This window comes from Tamandua tetradactyla, chromosome 16, assembly GCF_023851605.1.
Source record: "Tamandua tetradactyla isolate mTamTet1 chromosome 16, mTamTet1.pri, whole genome shotgun sequence".
In the NCBI taxonomy this organism is placed as follows: Eukaryota; Metazoa; Chordata; class Mammalia; order Pilosa; family Myrmecophagidae; genus Tamandua; species Tamandua tetradactyla.
This window is the reverse complement of record NC_135342.1, coordinates 14,696,384-14,719,036: the sequence shown is the minus strand read 5'-3', so window position 1 is coordinate 14,719,036 and position 22,653 is coordinate 14,696,384. Positions and strand designations below refer to the sequence as shown.

Below are 22,653 nucleotides of genomic sequence, written 5' to 3'. Positions count from 1 at the left end.
TAAAGCCCTCTAATATGTTGCTGTAAAATCAGTACTATTATAATCTCAATTTTCCAGATGAAAAATCTGAGGCTGGGCGTGGAGTGAGGGGTCTTTTACATCTGGGAAGTGATGAGACAGAGATTTGAACACAGGACAGGTCTCTATGACTCCACACCCCTGACTGTACAGCCATGCTGGGCAGACTTTCAGCAACAGCCTTCCGCCTAAACACTCATTCATTCATTCATTCATTCATTCATCAAAGGCAGAGAATCCATACTATTGAGATACAGCTGTGAGCACATCAGACCAGGTACCCCCTGACATCTTGGGGGATCAAATATTAATCACATAAATAACTGCTGAATTACAGTGGTGAGATGAGTGAATAAATTACAGCCCTTCTGTGGACTGTCATGAAACTATTCAAGAGAGTGATCTGGGGCCCACTGAACTGCATGTTCTGTCATTGAGAGGGAAGGAAGCAAGCTGCAGGACAATATTTCTAACGGGACTCTATTCACATCAAGCAGATCATGAAATATTTATTTCAACTTCAGACAAACCTCATCATGTTCCACCTTAGAAAATACTTAGGATTTTCGCCCTCTTATTAATAAAATAAAACCATCAAAAAAGCTTATTTCGACTTACATAATGAAGAATTGGGGATATCGACCTAAAATGTGGTGGGGGGGGACATGGTTTTTCAAAATACTTTTAGGGATTGTGAAAGGGAAGGAGGGGGGAAAAAAGGAAAAGAGGAACAATAACTGAGAAGTTGAAGAGTTGGGTTTTAAATTGTTAGTTTGGAGGGAGTGCAGGATAGAGCCCTGGAAGTCTCAGCTGGCCTTGGGCAGAGAAGCCCTTTCTGAAAATCACTGGGGCAGGACAGGTTGAAGCTCTGAGCAGGGGCCCACGCAACTCTTAGCATCTGAACACACCATTCCACTCCCTGAAATTTCCTATAACAACTCATCCTCGAGATGATTGCAGAATAGGACCCTTAGAGCTGCCTCAGTCGTTTTCACAGCAGCTTCCAATTCAACTGGTCAAATCGTGCCTTATTTAAGCAGATCCCCGCAGACAGAGGCAGGCGGGTCTGGGGTTTGAGCCAGCGCCTTCTCCCCGCACAGTTGGGGTGACTTGCGCCAGGCCCCCTGGGAGAAGAGCTGACCCACCCTGGGCTTCTCACCAGTGCACACTGTAGCCCTACAGCTCTTAATATTATCATGTTCCCATTTTATAGATGAGGAAACTGAGTCACAGAGAGCCTCATTAACTTGCCAAAGGCCAAACATCCCAGGTTGGCAGAGCTGAGATTGAAACCATGGCTGACTCAACCCAGTGCCCAAGTCCTTAAGCATGTTGGGCCTTGGCTGTTTAAATTAATGATGCCTGAATGAATGAATGCCACTGACATATATGTACAGTTGCAAAGCATAAGAAAATGTACAGAAGGATAAACTCTGTGTTTATCCCAGTGAAAGAACACAGATGGAAATCAGCAATGGTCAAAGCAATAAAAATAGAGTGGTAGATGGCAACTCTGTATTTTATACGTGATTTTTCTGTAAGCCCACAACTTCTCCATTAAAACATAAATCAGCAGGGGGTGTGAGGGTAAGTTTAGTGGTAGAATTCTTGCCTGTCATGTGGGAGACCCGGGTTCGATTCCTGGCCCATGCACTTCTCCCCCCAAAAAACAAACAAAACAAAACAACCAACAAACAAAAACTTCAAAAAAAACAAAACAAAACAGTGCTGCAATAACAGGATACACACACAGAAAAAGAATGAAATATGACCTTACCATACAGCATACAAAAATAAATAAATAAATCAGCAACGGAAAAAGGTGCAGGTAAGACCCCTGACTTGGGTCCGGGAGGAAAGAGCTAGAAACTCAGGTCTACAGGGGCCAGATAACTCCTGTTCTAGAACAAGGAAAGAAGCAGGGGCTTACCTGTCCCCACCGAAGACCGGGGAATTCCAAGGGACCACATAAAAATGCCTTGAATGTTAACTCATTTCCATAACTGGACCTCAGAATAATGACCTGAGAAGGGAGAACATGATCAAGTGATAGGTGAGGCCGGGAAAACACTTTCCTTGCAAAAGACCCTGGTTTAAGTTCAAGATCAGACCAGTGTGTGCAAGAAGCAGGATGCAAAAGAGTACTTGCTTTTGTGATTCCATTTATATGAAGTTCTAGAATAGGCAGAACTAGGCCAAGTTGAAAAAAAATCAGAAGTGTTTGCCTCCGGGGGTGGAAATGGAGATTGACTTAAAGTGACCCAAGAGAACTTTCTGGAGTGCAAGTTTTCATTTGGTTTTCACAAAAGGTCTGCATTTGTCAAAACTCAGCAGACTTGAACTTAGGATCTGTGGGTTTCATTGTATGTAAACATTATCTCAAAAGAAGCAAAACCTAAACAAATGTTAACATCTGGTTAATTATATGCATGCATAAAATATAAGATGCTATTTTGGTTTGCTAAAGCTGCTAGAATGCAATATATCAGAAATGGAATGTCTTTTAAAAAGGGAATTTATTGCAATACAAGCTTAGAGTTTAAGCCATGAAACTGTCCAAATTAAGGCACCGATAAGAGGTTAGCTTCACTCAGAAGAGGCTGATGCCATCCGGAACACCTCTGTCAGCTGGGAAGGCACATCTGCTTGTTTTCTCTCCTGCCTTCTCATTTCATAAGACTTATATTTTCCTTCTGCATCTCTAAAGGTCTCTGGCTGTGTGGGCTCTGTTGCTTCTGTCTGGTTCCCTCTTAAAGGACTCTAATAGATGCACCTTGAATGGGTGGTGATATATCTCCATGGAAACCACCTAATCAAAAGGCCCTACGCACAGCTGGGTGGGTCACGTCTCCATGGAAAGAATTTAATTAAAAAGATCTCACCCAATAATATTGAATGAGAATTAAAGAACATGGCTTTTCTGGGGTGTACAACGGTTTTAAACCAGTACAGATGCATTGATAGAGAAACAGAGAGACGTGATAAAGCAGGTACAATGAAAGGTCAGTGGTAGATCTAGGTGGTGGGTGATAGGAGGTCACTGTAAAATCTTTCAACTTTGCTCAAAGTCTGAAAGATTTAATCTGAAATGTTTGGGGGAAGCATGCAATGGAAAAATGTTTAACAAGATAAGATTGGGCTCTCCCTGGACCATGTGGGTAAAGAGTGAGTGGAGACCTTCACCTGCCCAGCCATAGCTGGGCTCCAATGGCCATGCAGCCTGTCTGTCTGTTTACTTACTTACTTTTTTTTTTTTTTTAACTTGGTGTAGGTAGTTGAGTTAACCACAGTCCTCTGTTACAGCACTGACAGAAGTTTACTGAGCACTGTATCAGTCAAGGTTCTCCAGAGAAACAGAACCAACAGCAAATACAGATATGTAACTATTAAGACATTATAGGAATTATCTCACGTGATCATGGGGATTGACAAGTCTAAATTCCATACAGCAGGCTGCAGGTTGGAAACACCAATGAAGGCACCAATGAATTCCCCCAGGAGAAGCTGGTTGGCTGAAGTCAAGATAGAAATTCTTTCTGATTTCTGAAATCCTCAGTTCTGGCTTTAAGACCATCAACAGATTGAGATGAGGAGATTGCTGAGGGCAGATTGCTGAACACAATCACTCTTGTTGATTGTAGATGCAATCAGCCACAGATGCAATCAACGAACTATGGATCCTAACCCATCTACGAGATACCCTCACAGTAATAATCACACCACTGCTTGCTTGAACAAACAACCAGGAACCATAACCTAGCCAAGCTGCCACAGGAAATTGACCATCGCAAACACCTATGATATGCCATGCTCTGTTCTAGGCACGTGGGAGAAACCAATGGACAACAAAGACAAAAATTTTGTCCTCCTGGAACTGATGTTCTCTATGGTGTGGACAGATAATAATAAGAAGATTAAAATACATGATGTGCCAGATGATGTAAGTGTTAGGGAGAAATTACCCCAATGCCCAGGGGACAGGGGTGTCATGGGAAGATCCCAACAAGCAGATGATAGCTGAGCAGAGAACGGAAAGAGCTAAGAAGGAAGACAGTCTTGAAGTGTGCTGGCTAGCAAGTGCCAAGAACCACAGAAGAGCCTGATGTGTTTGAGGACCAAAAGAAGAATGCAGATATGTGAGACATTCCAAATTTTGTGGGCTGTGTAACAACTTTAGCTTTTTTCTTTTTAGCTGTTTTAGTAGCATATATATAACTCAAAAACTTCCCATTTTGGCCACTTTCAAGTGTGTAATTCAGTGATGTCAATTATATACGCAACATTGTGCTCCCATCACCAATATCCGCTACCCCAACTTTTTATCACCTTAAACAGAAACTCTGCTCCCATTAAACAATAACTCCCTTTTCCCACCCACCTCCCCAGCCCTTGATAATTTGTAATCTATCTCTATCAAATTTGCTTCTTCTAGGTATTTCATATAAGTGAAATCACACAATATCTGTCCTTTTGTGTCTGTCTTATTTCACTCAACAACACATCTTCGTCCAAGTTCATTCACTTTCCAGCACGCGTCAGAACTTCCTTTTTAAGACTGAATAATAGTCCATTGTGGATATATACCACATTTTGTTTATCCATTCATCTATTGATGGACACTTGAGTCATTTCTACCTTTTGGCAATTGTGAATAATGCTGCAATGAACATTAGTGCTCAAATATCTGTCTGAGTCCCTGCTGTCTGTTCTTTAGGGTATATACCAAGATGTTGGGACAAATGGTATTTCAATGTTCAATTAAATAGGAGGAGTGCCAACCTAATTCTCATAGTCGTTTCATCATGTTACCATACCACCAACAATGTGTAAGGGTCCCGCATCCTTGTCAACACTTATTATTGTCTCTTTGAATAATCAGCCATCCTAATGGGGGTGAAGTGGTATCCTGTAGGTTGATTTGCATTTTCCTGATGACCAATTATGTTGAGCATCTTTTCATGTGTCTAGTGACTATTTGTATATCTTCTTCGCAGAAAAGTCTGTTCAAGTCCTTTGCCTATTTTTAAATTGGGCTATTTGTATTTTTGTTGCTGAGTTGTAGCAGTTCTTTATAAAACAACGTTGGTTTTTGCTCTGAGTGAGGTGGGACCCGTGGGAGGGTACTGCATAGACATTATTATCTATTGCTGTAAAACAAACCATTTCTCACTATTTGGCATCAAACAGGGTTGAGTTCAGCTGGATGGTTCTTCTGCTGCATGGAAATCCATTGGGGAAGGAATGTCCAAAATGATTCCGTTGCTTGGATGCCTGGCGCTTCGACAGGGATGCTAATGGCTGGGGACTGCAGGGCATTTCTGTCTTCACACAACCTCTCCACGTGGCTGCCTCAGGCTGCCTCCTCGTATGGGGTAGTCAGACTTCTTCAGTGGCTTCCCTTCTGAGAGGGAGAATTTAGAAGCTGCCAGAAGTTCCAGAAGGCTGGAATTCGCACACCATCATTCTCGCTGAATTTTATTGGTCCAATCAAGTCATAAAACCCACCTGGAGACCAGGGCAGGAGAAACTGACTTCACGTCTTGACAGGAGGGAGAGATTTGCTAGTGACCATCCTGGGAGACGGGCGCCTGCTGCACCCCTGGGGGCGGCGGATGCAGACTAGCCTGGGAGTCTCAGGTACTCCCTCTGCAGGTCGCCACCCCAGCGTGAGAATCCAGGGGGGAGCTCAGAGGTGGGAGGCAAGTTTGGGTGACCAGGAAACGGCAGCAAGGAGGATGGAAACGGTGCCTGCAGGGCCAGGTCCTCAAATCCAGCCCGTGGATGCCTCTGGGGATGTGGTTTCAAGCTCATCAGGGTTTTCAGGGCCGTCGCCCCAGAAAACCGGGGTTTTGACTCCAAACCGACCTTTGTCTGGATTTCCCAGCTGCTCCAGGCTGTGACTGATGAGACAGACGGCAAAGCCTGCCTGGGCTGGGGCAGGTGGGGACAGGCTGCTCGTCCCAGACGGAGAGCAGGGCGGGCTTTGGGGAGAAAGGGGGGCCGGGAGGTGACAAAAGGTGAGCGCTGAGGGGAGCGGGGGTTAGTGTGGGGCTGCCTGGGCGCACGCCCACCCGGACACCCACGCTGCCCCTTACGACCTTGGGCTGGTTCCCTAAATCTCGGTATCATTAAAGCAACTGAAAAGGGGAGTCGTACTCTCTTAATGTGGTCAGGAAGAAGGAAGAGGCTGTGACGTAGCCGTGCTTCAAGCAGGGCCCGCCGAAGCCCCCTCGCTCGGGAGGCCCTCTGAGAAGGGTGGCTGGTCCCTAGCGGATTACTCCCAGCCCACCCCCATCTGACCGTGACCCTGGCGGGGGCGGGGGGAGGGAGGTGTAGAAACCACCGGGAGCCCCAGGACACTATACCCTCCCAGGCCCGGCGTCCCGGTCCTCTGGTGACCTGACCCAGTTCACGCCGGTCCCTTTCCTGACAATTGCCCCCGCCCACAACTCTGCCCCTCCCCAGGGAAGGTTGGGGTGTTTTACAGGCTGCAAGAACGGTCCACTCACGACCCTGGAAGCACACGGATGGAGTTTGGGTCCAGCCAGACCTCCTGGGTTCAGATTCCAGCGCACCGTGAACCTGGGCAAATCATCCAACTTTTCTGGCCCTCAGTTTCCCCATCTGTAAAATGAGCACAAGAGCGCCTAAACTACCGTTAAAACCATCAGAGCGCTTCAGACAGTGTCCGGCATGTAGCAAGAGACGGAGTTACTGTTGTCGTTATCAGTGTAGATCCCAGCACCCCGCTTCAGAGCTGAATCCCTCCCGGGACGCTGAATCCACCCCCGCGCCCGGAGCGCGCAGAAAGCGCCTTCACTGGGGCGTCTTTCGCCCATGGTCCTGGAGCGCCCTCTGCTGGGCATCGCGGGCGCCGCGGCCACCGCAGGCTGACTCCCCATCCCGGCATGGGGGGCCGGCGGATGGGGTTGGCGAGCAGGGCGTAGCTACTGCGCCCGGAGCCCCCACTCTTTCCCCCTGGCCGTTCTAGGACCTGGTCACATCCTGGGAGTCTCGAACACCCCTGTTCCCAGCTGAGTGGGCCGAGGGGCCGGGCAGGCTCCGCAGAAAGGGGCTGCTGGAGGCCGGGGGTCCCGGCAGGGGCACGGTGGCTGCAGGCTCGGAGACCGGGTCTGACTCTTTGGAGGTGGGAAGAGATGAAAAGAAGCGTCGGTGAGACAGGAACTCGAGGTTCTGTTCCTCCCTTTCTCTGCTTCTCTTAGCCTCCGTTTCCTTAACTGAGAAATGGGGTGATCCCGCCAGATTTCGTCTGACAACTAGGTCAGGGAGTAGGTGAGGACGTGGGATTTTCAAAAACATCAATTTGTTGCCTGTGAAAGGCTATTTTTAGTTAGACCCCCACCACACAAACACCACACACACACACACACACACACACACACACACACACACACACTCACCTGCACGCAGACTCCTCCCCCACCCGAACACAGAGACACCCCCCAGACACCCTCACACACAGCCCTACGCAAATGAAGCACACTCCACACCCACACCCACACCCACAGACGTGTGAACAAAACCCTCCACCCCATAAAGGGCCCCCCCAGCCCCATGTCCAGAGATCCAGGGCCCCCTTCACCCCATCCCCCCTCCACACACACACATACACACTTGCCCACTCTGCAGGCCCCCTGTGGAGGCTGAACGGTCATTTCTACCCCGCCCAGGACAGGGCCTGTCCCCAGTGGCCTGCCAAGGTCTCCCCAGGCCCACCAGGGCCAGCTCAGGGCTGCAGGGGCGCCCACTGGAGCTCTGCCTGGTGACACAGGGCTGCAGCCCCAGCCAGGCCCAGAGGTGGGGGGTGGCCTCCAACAGACTACCAGACTAGGGACCACCCGGGGGGCGGGAAGGGGCTTTTCCCTCAGACTAAGATTGGCATGGGGCCCTGCACCTCCGTCTTCCCCCTCCTCGTCCCCACCCCATCCTGTTCTGTCCGCCCTGCCCCTCTGCTACTCTAGACCCTTCTGTGGCCCCTTAGTGCCCTCAGGGAACCACACAGGCCCCTCTGGCCTGGGATGTCAGCATAACGCACCCCATTCTCCTCCCCTAGCCTCTTTCTGACCTAAAGCCAGTGCTAAGCTCTACTCAGGAGGGAGCCCTGTGTCTCCCCCAATGGGGCTGTGAACCCCAGGAGGCCAGGTCCCCAACATTGCCTAGAACGAGCCCATGCACGGAGCAGACATTTGGAGAATGTGTGAATGGACAGAAGGATGGAAGCGATGAAGGGAGGAAGGAAGAGAAAGAGGAGTGAAGGGAGGGAAAGAGGAAGCATGGGCCCCATTAAATTTAAACCTCTGGTTCCATCTTTCGGTTCCAGCTATGGCTCCATTTGCCCACCAGAGGGCACTCTGACCCAGCAAATCCCTAATGCAAAGCCTAGGGAAAGTGGTGCTGAATGAAAGGAAGGAGAGAGGAGGGGAGAGGGGGGAAGGGAGGGAGGATAGAAAGGAGGGGATAAGGAGAAAGGGAAGATGGGTCCCATTAAAATTTAAACCTCAGGTTCCATCTTTTTTTCCCTGAGCTGTGGTTCCGTGTCCACTGGAGGGCGCTCTGCCCCGTAAATTCCTAATGCAGGTTCAGGTAAACCTACTCTAAGACCCAAAAAGGATCTTGAGTGATGATTGACACTAATCACGGATACTTAAAGCTGTACTGCATGCCAGGCCCTGTGCTAAGCTTTCACATGCCTATCTCCAAATCAACAAAGCAACTCTGAGAGGTATTGAGGAGGGTCTTCATTTTACAAACAAAGAAAGTGAAGCTCAGAGGGGGTGTTTAATTTTCCCAATGTCACACAGTGTCTAAGCTGCAGAGAAGCTTCCAGCTCCGGCCTTGGTGACCCCACAGCCTTTTGATTCTCAGTCACACTTCTGGTGTGACAAACCCACAAGGGCCCCTGCCACCTCCCCCATTTTCCATCCCCTGCTCAGCTACACCCCATCACTCTCTGCTCCCCAGATACCCTGTCTTCTGTTCAGCCACTAGTCCTTCTCCCTCCTACCACCTTGAAAGTGCCTCCTCTCTTTCCCTATGCCTCCCTTCAGATTCAGTTCAGTGCCACAGAGGGTCATCTCCTCCCTTCAGGTTCAGTTCATAGTCACCTCCTCCAGGAAGCCTACCCAGATTCAGGGCCAGCTCCAGCTCTTCCAATCCACCTCCCCTGAGGATACAGAGATTTCACTCCCAGCATCCACCTCCATGTATGATTACCGGAAGCTTCGAGCTCTAGGAGGCAGGGGGACTGGAATTTCTAACTCAAGCATTAGAGATATTGAATGAATGAATGATCAATCCAGGTGTCGGACAAGAGAGCATAAGTGAATGAATGAATCCTCCTCCCCTGCCTAGGGATCCAGAGATTCTCCAACAAACACCCACAGTTAAGGAGAAAGACCCTGGCTGCCTGCCAAGGGTAACCACCCCAGACTCCCAGAACCCCCGAATTCATCCCATGGGGGTCATCAGGGAGGTTATCAGAGGTCTGCTGGGGGGCCAAGGCCCCAGGGCTCCTGGCGAGGGTCCCATCCTCCCTTCATCCCCTCCTGGATCAAGGTACAGTGACTCCCATTACTGTTCCATCCCCTTGGGGCAGAATCTTCTGCTTTCCAGCCCAGTGTCCATTCCCCTTTCCTGAGCAATTTGCCTCCATTTCTCTCAGGGAATCCCTCTGCCCTCTCCTTCTAGATGGTTCCTGTGGAGCACATCTAAACCACCTGAGAACCCAGGCCTGGTCAATCAGAGCACTCAGTCCCTCTCTGGTCACTGTGATTGGAGCAGGGACAGGCACATGACTCAGCTGATCCAATGGGAGTCTGCCCTGGGTCCCTGATTGAATAAATTAATGAAGGCATCCTGGAACCAGCCATGCCTGAAGCCATTCCTTCACAGTAACATGAGCCAATGAATTCCCTCTTCTGCTAAAGCCAGGTTCCCATAGGTTTCAGAACTTGAAACCCAAAGAGTCCTAACTAATGCAGTACTCAAAGCATTCTCCAAGCTCCAAGGGAAGGGTCTCGGGAAGCTCCTCGGGGTCCTGCCACATGGTACCTCTGGCTCCAGGAGGTTGGGCAGGGCTAGCAGGGAGGAGAAAGGGTCTTGTTGATTGCTCAGATCTGGCACCATCCCTTCCCATGGTCACCTGAGGTCACAGGAAACTGTCCCCTGCCAACAGGGGACAAGTGACAACAATTTGATAAATTTGGGCCTCACTTCCCCCAGAGACAACCCATCCAGCAGACCTGTTCTCTGTCACAGCATTTGCAGGACAGATCCACGCCTGTGCCAACAGACGGCTCAGCCACTAGTCTACTGAAAGTGGAGAAATAACTGCTGTCATCTAGGCTATTTTGCGCAGGTGGAAGGAGGGGGTTGAGGGACGGCATTAGCGGGGACTCATCCGTGCCTGGGCCCGGCTCACCACAGCAGTACCTGATTCCAGAAGACGGTGGGACAGGACAACTCTGAGGGCCTCCTGCGGTGCCTCCCGGGAACATGAGCACAGCACTTGGAGTATCAACAAGACAGTTATTGGGACATCATGAAAGTAACGTCCTGGGGATCTGGGGCAGTTTCAGGATGTCCCAAAGGCAGCCCTCTCCCTCTGGGCACTCCACACCTCTGCACAGGATTGTGGCAGCCTGGACCACAGCCACACCTGGAGGAGCTCGGCCAGGGGCCCCTGCATGAGCCCTGACACTTGGTCTCACCAGAGCCCACTCCCTGGCCCTTAGCTTTAAATTCCTCCCAGCCCTCGTGGCCTGGTCCCCGCAGAGTGACGGCTGGTTCCCCCGAATGCAGCTTGGTCCTCCTGATCCTAAGGCCGAATCAAGAAAGACCCCCAAGAACAAACAAGTCACATATTCTCATGCTCACTGGGCTCCTTATAACAAAATGCTCAATCCCTTGCAACAGCCACAAAATTGTTGCCGTGGGAACGCAGGAGCCAATGGAGGAGGGAGACACACAGCCGCCCGGGAGCCCCGAGCTGCTGCTGACAACTGCGCAGGCGCAGGAGGGAGTGTGCACACAGCTGGCTGGAGAGGGAGGGAGGGAGGGGCGCGCCCTCCCCCAGAGGCTCTCCAGCTGCTTCAGTGGCCAGGAGCAGCCGCTCCCGGAAGGATAGCACCTGGGCCCTGCCGGTCACGCCCCTGGGGCCTGGTCCAGAGAGCAGACACGTAAGCCCCCCTGCAGTTCCCCTGCAGCCCTGGGGAGGGGGCCAAAGCAGCTAGCAGCCAACACCTCCTGCCCTGCGCCCCCGGCCTCCCGGCCAGCCTTTGGAGGCACCGCTGTCCCCAGCTCCACCGGCCCCGAGCTCAGCGCAGCTCCGGCGGGCGCCATGGCCCTGAGCCTGCTGGAGGACTGGTGCAGGGGGCTGGAGGGGGACGCCCACAGGGCGCAGCTGGTGACCGAAATCCCGGAGGGCCTGAGCCAGGCGGACATCAAGGCTGTCCTGCAGCCGGCCTTCCTGCCCCTGGGTCGGTTCTGCCTACGGACTACCAGGGCTGCTAGGAAGGAAGGAGAAGGCCAAGGCCAAGGCCGCCCTGGTGGAGTTCCTGGAGGACGTCAACCACGTGGCCATCCCCAGGGAGATACCGGGCAGGGGTGGGGTCTGGAGGGGGCTGTGTAAGGACCTTGCCATGGACACGAGGGTCCTGGGGCAGATGAAGCGCTTGCTGCTGGAGGAAAGGCCCATACCAACTGCCGTGGCCAGGGTCCTGGGGGACAAGCCCACCCCTCCAGCCTTAGGGACCCAGGCCCAGGGGTCGGGGTGGGGGGCAGGGAAGGCTGGGCCCCCTCCCAGTGCAGCCAACAAGGCTCGCAGAGGCAACAGGGGTCACGGAAAGAGTGTCAGAGGCAAGAAGGGGGCTAGGGATGGCAGCCGTCCACCTCCTCGAGGGTGAGAAGCAAGCCTCCTCCCACGGGGTTCCCACGGGGTTCCGGACGTTACCATGGGGGGCGGGGGGACAAAGCCAAAGTGAGTGAAGAAGAGGAGGGCGAGCTGCACAAACCCTGCAGTTTTATAACCAAGGCGCTCATTAAGAAGTTGCTCTCCAGGCCAAGGAACAGAAGTTAGTCCCATGGAGTTCACAGCCCTGGTGATGGTGACAGACAGATGCAAAAAGAAGGAGATGGAGAAAGAATGCCCCGAGGTGATGAGTCTGACCGTGGAAGAAAACCAGAAGACTCGACATGGTGGCCATGAGATAGCCGACAAGATGCCAAAGGACAGTAAAAGGTCTAAAAGGGAGACAGAGGAATCCACCAAGCAACTAACAGAGGGGGAGGTGGGAAACCCAAATTCATGGCCATCATGGCCAAAACAACCCTCTCAGCCACCAAAACCTGCAAGGACATGTTGAATATAGCATCTGTGATCAAGTCGCTGGGCTGGAGTGATGCCCTGCCAGAGGTCTTGTCCGTCATGGCCAAGGACACGTCAGGAACCGTGTGAAGGTGGAGGAGGCCGCCGCCAGGAAGGCCGAGGACCAGGGGAATCTTCTGGAATGCATTTCCACGTTGGCCGAGCCAGAGAGCACCCTCAAGGGGAAGGCTGGGTGTGGCCTGCTGGGAGGCTGGGGTGACCAGGGCGGCGATGAAGATAACGGGGCCTCCTAGGGTTAGTGGCTCTCCTGGTGGCCCAGGACGTGCCCGGGGTGGTGGGGGAGGAAAAGGGAACCGCCCGGGGAGACGGGAAGTTCAAGTTGGCCAGAGGCAACCTGGGCGCTGTCCTGGCTGTGCTCGGCGCGCGCGGGAACAGGGAGTCAGGCGAGGGGTCCGAGGAGGCGAAGGAGGCAGAGTCCGAGGAGGACCCGGAGGACGCGGAGAGCGACGCGGCCGAGCCCCAGGACCGGGCGTCCAGGAAGCGACGGGCCAAGAGGGCGCGCACGGGCTCCAGGGGCCTGCGCCCGGCCGGCGCGTCCACGGCCGCGGCTCCCACCCCACCCGGGGCTCGCAAAACCCGAGGAGGAGGCCGGGGCGGCGGCCGGAGAGCCACTCCCGAGAGGAGCAGCGGGAGCCGGACGGCGGCCCTGGACGGGTCCTCCGGGAACAAGAAGAAGGAAGAGAAGAAGGCGGGCTCGGGCGCCGGGGGAGGGGGGGGCACGCCAAGGCCCGAGAGGCCAAGGGGCGGGGGAAGGCCCGTCGGGGCGGAGGCTGCCCCCCAAGTGCCGCTAGAGGGGCCCGAGGACGCCCGGCTGCCCGCAGGCGCGGCGGGTCTAGGGGTCGCCTGCAGGGGGCGCCCTCGCCGTGGACCACCCCGCTGCCCCCCACCTCCTCCAGCCCGTGTGGTTCCTGCCGCCTCCCGCGGCTCCTGCTCTGCCGCCCCGTGGGCGTGGCTGGTGTCACTTTCAGCCCCCACTTTGCAGCTGAGAGAATCCCCCACGGAGCCCTTAGGAAGGAAGGAGAAACGCCCCTGGGGGGGGGGGCGTCACATGGTCTCTGAGTGGGACATGGCTTTGGGTCCCCACCCGATGAGTGTGTCCTCCGACACCGGCTCCCTGGGGAGGCTGCAGGGCCAGTGCGTGCTTTGTGCCTTTCTGGCGCCTGGACTGTTCCACCGACACGTGCTTGTCCAACGTGGGGAGGCCAGCGGCCCCTCCCCCGTGTGATTGGACCTGGGGTCTGTGGTCGAGGCTCGGCCACCCGGCGGGGCAGTCGGGGACAAGATGTGGCTGACACTGAAAGCAGGACCTCCCTGCCTGGCGTTTGAGAAAGGGGAGGCTGAGAGGTCGGGAGAGACGGAGGGAGGCAGGGGTGGGGGAAGGAGGAGAGGGGAGGGAGGAGGGAAGAGAGGGAGAAGGGGCCTGGAGGAGCACAGGGGTGAGCTTCCAGGGAAGGGGAGAGGGGGCGGGGAGGAAAGAAGAAGGCTCAGCCCGCCCTGCCCCAGGCGGCTGATACCAGCGATCCGCTCCGCAAGGCCGAGGACACCTGCTCTGTCCACAGCTGCCTTTGGCCAGCCGACGGCACCGTGTTTCCGGAACTTCTCAGTATTGACCGCCGTTTTCAATCCAGGCGGTTCCCAAGAATTCGTGTTCTGGCTTCTCTCCGCTGCCCCCCTGCGACAGGCTGCGATCTCTCCTCCGTGGGTCCCCAGCTGTCCCCACTCTCCCACGGGGCTGACCGGCCCCTGCAGCGCTGGCTTTGCGCCCCTGTCCTCAGAGGAGAGAGCGAATCAGCCCCACAGGCGAGGGAGGCTCGACCCTCCGCGGTGTGGAAGCTGCTGACAGTTTCTGTCTTCAGAGGGAGAAGTCCCCGCGGGGGTGGGGGGTGGGGGGCGGTGCCCTTGCGCGACCCGTCGGCGGGGTGGGGGTGGGGACGCCAGCCTCGTCCGGTCCCAAGTGCAGACGCTTCAGCGCGCTCGTGAGTGTCCCGCGTCGTGCTGTGCTCCGCCCTCCGCTGCCAGCTCGCTGGTTCCCCTCCACAGGTCTCCCGGGACCCTCCCGGGCCTCTGTCTTCGGGGACCTTCTCTCTGTGTCTGTGTGTGTGCTTGTATGTCTGTGTGTGTTTGTCCCAGTTTCCCTCCCCAAGGGAGGACGAGCTCCGACCCTGCTCAGGGGTTGGGGAGGCGGGGTGGGGGATGCTCCTCTGCGCGTCGCGGAAGCCACAGGGGCCCGGAGCGCGTCCTCCCAGCCCTGGAGCCGACCCCGGATGCTGCAGCCGAGCCGGGCCAGGGCGCCCCTCGGCGCTCGGAGCCTCCCAGCCGGGACTGCGGGGTCGTCCCGGGACCGCGACCAGGTGCCGGTGGAGCTGCCGGGTGGGCCCGGGCCTGGGGGAAACCTCTGCCTCCTTGAGGCGAGGGCCCGTCTGGAGGTGGCCGCGGGCGGGAGGGCATCAGCCGGGGGCAGGGAAGTCCCCGCAACAGCCTGGAGCCGCCCAGGGTCCCGCTCGCGTACAGTGCCAGCGCCTTCAGTAAAGTGCATGAGGCGTTACGCCGGGTCTCCTTGGGCTCTGGGATCCGGGGTGGGGTGGGGGTGGGGTGCCGGCTGGGCCAGAAAACCCCGGACCTGCCTGTCACCCATTTACACCCAGCGTCCTTGGCTGCTCAGAGCCTGTGGTCTCTCGCGGGGTCCTTGGACCCGCCCCATCCAGGGTCATCTCACCCCCCCACCCCCCCCACCCAGGGTCATCTCACCCCCCCACCCCCCCCACCCCCACCCCCGTGGCCCCGCTTGGCCCTGCCCAGCCTCTCAGGCCCTGCCCCTTCCCCAACACCATCCCTTTAGCCACCGAGGGCCTCCAGTGCCTTCCCGGGTTCCCCTGGGGCCTGTAACCCCACCCCAGCCCTCTGTTTTGGACTCACTCTGACTGGGGTCTCAGCTGTGCTCCTGCCCCCAAACCTGGGCCCTAGCCCCTGCCAGGCTTACCCCCAGATGTCCTCCTTCATGCCTGTTTTAGTTAGTAAACTGCCTGAATGCAATATACCAGAAACAGAACGGCTTTTAAAAAGGGGAATTTATTGGGCGGTATGACTGTGGCTCCGTGACAGAATTCTCACCTGCCGTGCTGCAGACCTAAGTTCGATTCTTGATGCCTGCCCATGCCAAAAAAAAAGGGGGTCGGGATTTATTAAGTTGCAAGTTTACAGTTCTGAGTTGAAAATGTCCAAATTAAAGCAAGATTATAGAAATGTCCCATCTAAAGCATCTAGGGAAAGATCCCTTGGTTCAAGAAGGCCGATGACGTTCAGGGTTTTTCTCTCCACTGGGAAGGCTCATGGTGAACACGGTGACGTCGCCAGCTTTCTCTCCAGGCTTCTTGTTTCATGAAGCTCCCGCTGGGGCTCATTCCTTCTTCACCTCCAAAGATCTCTGGCTGTGTGGGTTCTGTAGCTTTTTCCAAAATGGTTCGCTCTTAAAGGGCTTCAGTAAGCAACCCCATCTTGATTGGGTGGAGACACATCTCTGTAGAACCATCTACCAAAAGTCACATCTCCGTGGAAACAATGAAAAAGTTTCCACTCAGCAATACTGACTGAGGATTAAAGGGCATAGCTTTTCTGGAGTACACAACAGATTCAAACCAGCACTATACCTAAGCCTCTATTTCCCTCTCCCCCCCTCACCCCACCCCAGTACCTGGCCTTGGCCTTGTCAGCTCCCTCAAGCCCAGAGAGGAGGTTTGTTTGCAGTTTGAGGGCAGAGAAGCTCATGATCAAGGCCACTCATCCGGGTGGTAAGGATTTCAGGCAGCGTCCTGGACCCAGTAGTTGTCACACATGTCTAATGTCACCTCTGCCCTGACCCCTCCAGGTCTCCCAACTTCCAGAAGAAGGAGAGAGAGAGAGGAAGGCGGATCAGGCTCTTTCTCACAAGTTCTCGGGAAGAGAAATCCGGTTAAATATGGGCCTCCCAGCCTTGGGGTATAAACACTTTGGTGACAAGTAATTAATTGAAGGGTCTGAGTTTGGTGGCCATGGCCTGGCAGGGGCAGAGGGAGACAGGAAATAGTTTAGGTGTCCTCCATTCACCGCCCTACGTGGACCCCGTAGGATCTTCCTTTCCCATCCTTACGAGAGTTCAGGCTTCGCCAGTCACATTTAGTAAGGAAAAACGGCCAGGCCAGTCCTGTTTAAAACGCCATCCTCATTTCCCCTCCTTCCACTTCTTAAAGCTCTCGTTCCTGCTGGGTTGTGCTGGGAGGACGCGTGTCTCTTGCTTGTCTGGTCCTGGGTTGGTTTTGCTGCTTCCTCAGCCATCGCAGCTGTGGATTCCTTGGGGGGACGATGAGAGCTGAAGGAGGAAAGTGATAAAACAAGTTGGCAGACTACGAATGGTAGTGAACCTCCCGTTGAGGAGGATAATCAACTCAACACTTTGCACTTGAAGTACGAAAGCAGCTCCTACCCACTCATGTAACTCCTATTCCTAAACTACAAGTCATGACCCACATATTTTCTATTCCTAAATTACAAGTTATACTAAAATTTACAGCTTAAAACAACAAGTGGTTATTTTATCACCATTTCTGAATGTCAGGAATCTGGAAGCAGCTTAGCTGGGAGGTTCTGGTTCAGTGTCTCTGCTGGGGGCAGCCAAGGGGTCCACCGGGTCTGCTGTCATCTGAAGGCTTGAGTGGTGCTGGAGGACCAGAATCTACAACGGCTCAGTTTCTTGGCCATTGCCATGCTCTGTCACTTCTGCTATATTTTATGTGTCAGAAGCAGGTCTTTAAGTCCAGTCACTATTCAGAGAGAAGGGAAGCAATCTCTACCTCTTGAAGGAAGAAATAGCTAAGAATGTGTGGGCATGTTTTCTTTTTTAATTAACTTCATTTAAAAATTTCCAACATTTACAAACACTCTGTAACCTTCAGGCACCCTCTAATCTACTTTCTGTCTCTACAGGAAACATTTCTGGATATTTCTTGTACGTGAAATCATTTATATCTGTCCTGATGTGCCTTGCTCATTTCACTTGCTATGTTTTTAAGGTTCATCCCAGAGACACATGTTGCACCATGTCTCAGAACCTCGTTCCTTCTAACAGCCAAAGAATATTCCATCGTGTGTCTGTGCCACATTGTTTTGATCCTTTCATCTGTTGATGGACTCTTGGCTTGCTTCCATCTTTTGACTATTATGAAGAATGCTGCTGTGAACAGTGGAATACAGGTAACTGCTTGAGTCCCTGTTTTCAACTTCTTTGTGTATACAGCTGGAATTGCTGGGTCATATGGTGTTCTAGTTAGTTTAGTGCAAACATAGCAAGAAGTCAAGTGATAGGAGTTGCTGAAGTTGATGTATCAGCCCCACAATGTCAAGCTCAGAGGCTGTAATTTTCCTAGCCTCCCCTCATGGTCTCTGAGTGGCTGCAAGAGCTCCAGGCATCATACTCACACACCATGTTCAAAGACAGGAACCAGGGGAGGGCAGAGGGCAGGGAATTTCTCTTCATGAGGGTGGAAACTACTTTTTTTCCAGAAGCCCCCAGCAGATCTCCCCTGATATCTTTGGCCGGTGTCACACAGCTACCCCCTGACCAAAAACAGGGCTGACTGAAGTCAAGGAAGGTCTGTATGATACCTGAATAAAATTCAGGTATTTTAACAAGAATAAAATCCTTGTTAGCAAGGAAGAAAGGGAAGGAAGAATAACTTTTTGGATAGGCAGTAAACAATGTTTCATCCATGTTCCAGTATTCTATTGCCCCAAAACTGTTTAAGGCCTTAAAACAGTGTTTAGGCAAGATGGTGGTTTAGTGAGGTGTGGAATTTAGTTCATCCTCCAGAGCAGCTAGAAAATAGCCAGAAATATTACAGAACAATGTCTGGGGCTACATCAGTGACCGGACAAGCAGTGTACACCAAATGGACTGGCTGAGGCCCCGCATGGAACTGTAAATCCCAAGTTGCAGAGGCTGGTGCTCCTCCCCCACAGGTGGGGCAGGCTGGTTCCCTCAGCGTAAAGCAAACAGACTTTACTAGCAGAAAGGCTTCGCTCAACCAAGATCCAATTGCAGAATTAATCAACAAACTCTAACTACTGAAAATAGGCTCCCAGCTCAGATAAACCTGGAATAAGGACTTTTTGGAGGGTGCAAGGGTAGTTCAGTGGTAGAATTCTCACCTGCTATGCAGGAAACCTGGGTTCGATTCCCAGTCCATGCACTTTCCAAAAGCCAGGCAAACAAAAAATTCAACAAATGGTGCCGCAATAATGGGATATTCACATGAAGAAACAATGAAATGTGACCCTGCTATACAGCATGCAAAAAAAAAAAAAAGGTACTAGAAGTTTTTGCTCTGGCAGAGAGGGGGTGGGGCGGGTGGGTGTGGGGGACAGAGAGGTTTTTTGAGTTGGACAGTATAAAATACTGCAAAAGGGCTGGACCCCAAGAAAAGGGAGCACATGGAGCCTGACAACACATAGAGCCACGAGGCAACTTAAGCTCTTGATTGACAAACCCCAGGAGCAGGGGAAGCCTCTGAAAAGGCTTTTTTCCCTTTTTTTCTACTCCCTAACAGCTCCTTAGATAGAATTGGTAACCTTCTCAGGCTCCAACAGTGCTCTAGGCAAGGACGGAATTAAGCTTGTCTGAGAGACAAAGTAACTAGTCAGGTGACAAGACTTAATTCCCTAAAGTTTGTATCTTCCCCGGGAGAAAGGTGGGACCCAGCTCAAGTGATATCCCTCCCTCAAGGAATTCAGGCCCCAGGGACTGGAAAACTGAATCAATTAATGCCAACCTATAACCTCTCCTCTGTCTCAGTCACTCTCCCAACAGAGAGAATCTGCTGAGGTTAAAGGCACCACATCACTTTATCCTGATGGAAGCCGTGGGCAGACAAGTGCCACATGCTGGACAGGATAGGGAAAACACAGTCTAAAGGCTTCATAGGAAAGTTTGTCAACCTGCTGGGTCTCACACTCAGGGAAGACTGATGCTGGTGACTCCTTCCTCCTGAGATATGGCCAGTCCAATCAGGGAAAATCTGACTGGTGTCCATAATATCTGACAAGACCCTCCTAAAAAAAAAAAAAAAAAAACCCTATATAGGCAGAACAAGAAAAAGAAAAACAAGAACTGAAAATTTCTAATCAGTTAAACAAAACATATATTAGAGGTCTAGAATAAGTTTAACTGAATGTTAAAGATAGAAAAAAAAACCATCCAGCAAGAAAATCCTAAGTAAAAGAGTGACAACAACCTCCAGAATAACTTAATTAGGAAAATCAAATGACTAGATGCCAACAAAAAATAACAAGTCATACTAGGAAAATTGAAGATATGGCCCAGTCGAAGGAACAAACCAACAATTCAAGTGAGATACAGGAGTTGAAACAACCAATCCAGGATGGCCGAACAGACATGGAAAATCTCATCAAAAATCAAATCAGTGAGCTGAGGGAAGATATAAAGAAGACATTGGGAACAAAAAGAAGAAATAGAAAGTTTGAAAAAACAAATCACAGAACTTATGGGAATGAAAGGCACAATAGAAGAGATTTTAAAAATGGAAACCTACAACGATAGATTTGAAGAGGCAGAAGAAAGTATTAGTGAACTAGAGGACTGAACATCTGAAATCTGGCACACAAAAGAAAATATAGGGAAAAGAATGGGAAAATATGAGCAGGGCCTCAGGGAATCGAATAACAATATGATGCACATGAATATACATATTGTGGGTGCCCCAGAAGGAGTAGAGAAGGGAATTGGAGGAGAAAGACTAATGGAGGAAATCATCACTGAAAATTTCCCATCTGTTGTGAAAGACATAAAATTACAGATCCAAGAACTGCAGCACACCCTGAACAGAATAGATCCAAATAGACATACTCTAAAACACATACTAATTAGATTGTCAGATGTCAAAGAGAAAGAAAGAGTTTTGAAAACAAGAGAAAAGCAATCCATCACATACAAGGGAAGCTCAATAAGATTATGTGTGGATTTTTCAGCAGAAACCGGGGAGGCAAGTAGGCAGTAGTATGGACCCTTAGAAAAGCCATATTTAAATCCCATTTCATAAAGGCAGAATAATCCCTATCAATACTGTATGTTTGAAACTGTAATCAGATCATCTCCCTGGATGATGTGATTTAGTCAAGAGCGGGTGTTAAGATGGATTAGGTGACAACGTGTCTCCAGCCATTTAGGTGGGTCTTGATTAGTTTCTGCAGTCTTATAAAAGAGGAAACATTTTAGAGAATGAGAGATTCAGAGAGCAGAGCAGAACGACATAGCCACAAAAAGCAGAGTCCACCAGCCAGTGACCTTTGGAGATGAAGAAGGAAAATGTCTCCTGGAGAACTTCATGAAACAGGAAACCAGGAGAAGAAGCTAGCAGATGATGCCGTGTTTGCCACATGCCTTTCCACCTGAGAGAGAAACCCTGAACTTCGTCGGCCTTCCTGAACCAAGGTATCTTTCCCTGGATGCCTTAGATTGGACACTTCTATAGACTTGTTTAATTGGGACATTTTCTCGGCCTTAGAACTGTAAACTAGCAACTCATGAAATTCCCCTTTTTAAAAGCCATTCCATTTCTGGTATATTGCATTCTGGCAGCTAGCAAACTAGAACAGGAGGTGTAACTGTTAATTCTAAATTCTGAAATACAGAGCTGATTGTTTATAACTTGGTCGTTCCCAGAAACTTCGGGTATTTGTGTGACACCTGGGACTCAGAGTTTGAGCTCTGAAGCTATGAAAGTCAGCAGTACCCCATACAGGAATTATTTAAAAAGTTAAAAAAAGGATCTGACTTCAAGCAGAATATGAATGAAGCTAATCAGGACAGAACTAAGGTAAATCAGAATACAGGGTAAAGGATGATATCGTCCATATTTTAAAACTTCAACTTCTGTGTGAAACCAAAGGGAGAGATGATTATTTGGTGCAAAATTTATATTTTTGGTAGTGCATTTCTTAATTTAGCTTGTATGGTCCATTTAGTTGAACACCATAAGTACATGGAATCTTGAGTAGGGAGTGAGACTGTTGGTTTGTCCAAGGTATGTGATGCCCTGATAAATCCAAGAGTAATTTGGACAGTGAATAAAGAAGTATTTGCAAGGTCCCCTGTGGGTACTAGGGAGAAAGGAGGAAATATGCAACTTCCCCATTTTGAGAATTTCTGATATTCTCACAAGCAGTGGAAACAACCAAATCAATAGGCCAAGCCCTTGATCTTGGGGTTTGTCCTTATGAAACTTATTCCTGCAAAGGATAGGCTAAACCTACTTATAATTAGGCCTAAGAGTCACCCCCAAGAGAGCCTCTTTTGTTGCTCAGATGAGACCTCTCTCTCTAAGCCCACATGGCAAGTAAACCCATTGCCCTCCCCACCACACACACGTGGGACATGACTCCCAGACTTAACAGCCCTGGATCTGACTATGGGTGAAGAGCTGCACCCCAGTGAGCTGGACAGCTGCTTAGAAAACAGTGTGTGCCACAGAAATCACCCCAAAGGAGTCCCTCCAAGCCAGGGCAGCACGGATACAGGGCATCGACGTGGCCGTGATGTCTTTCCCGCCCGCCAGCAGCAGAAATGGTCACAGCCAGAGCCCCCTACCAGATGACAGTGGGGTCCAGCCAGGTTCGCCCAGGGACAATCAACCCAGAGGAGCCCGCGATGCCTTCTACGGCAGGAGAAAGGGCGGCTGGACCGAGAGCCTCTCTGCGCTCCTGAGGCCAGGGACACGTGTCCGTCATTCCATGCCACACTTGTCCAGTTGGTGGAGAGGAGCTCAGAGAAGAGGCTCAAGGGATCCTCTAGAACCTTCGAGAGTTTGCAGGAGAAGCTGGGACGGCCACCTGTGACCACCTGATGCGAATGAAAGAGGTGAGCTCTGTGTCCCAGGAGCAAAGCTCTGGGCTTGCTAAGTATTCTCTAATTTGGGGATATATGTCCAACAGGCCGCTTCTAAGTTGGAAACTGCCGGGTTTCAGCCTATCGATACATCCTTTGCCACTGTCACATGGACAGTAGTCACTCCAGTCATGTAGCTTTGTGGAGATAAACCAGTAGTCACTTGAAACCATCTGTTTCTGTAGCATGAAGATTTAATACCTACATTTAGAAAACTGTTTTCATGGGAACTCTCCTTGATGATGGGCTTGGCAAAGTTGTTAAATGGTTGGGTGTCAGCCTGGTTCTGAGTGGAAAT

General features: G+C 51.6%; 1 protein-coding gene and 1 long non-coding RNA gene across 3 annotated transcripts; both read left to right on the top strand.

The window, feature by feature from the left end:
- The first annotated feature begins 11,120 nt into the window (after positions 1–11,120).
- On the top strand, positions 11,121–19,532 carry LOC143660182 (uncharacterized). Of its 2 annotated transcripts, none has more exons than XR_013163872.1 (3): positions 11,121–11,216; positions 17,470–17,650; positions 19,248–19,532. It is a non-coding gene; the product is annotated as an uncharacterized LOC143660182 (long non-coding RNA). The 2 variants fall into 2 exon arrangements; XR_013163873.1 differs by lacking the exon at positions 11,121–11,216 and adding an exon at positions 14,358–14,400.
- On the top strand, positions 11,378–13,649 carry LOC143659952 (paraneoplastic antigen-like protein 8B). Its single transcript, XM_077133354.1, is given in 6 exon segments — positions 11,378–11,566; positions 11,568–11,938; positions 12,068–12,336; positions 12,339–12,482; positions 12,485–12,645; positions 12,648–13,649. Coding segments are annotated over 6 exon segments (2,136 nt in total).
- Positions 19,533–22,653: the final 3,121 nt, after the last annotated feature.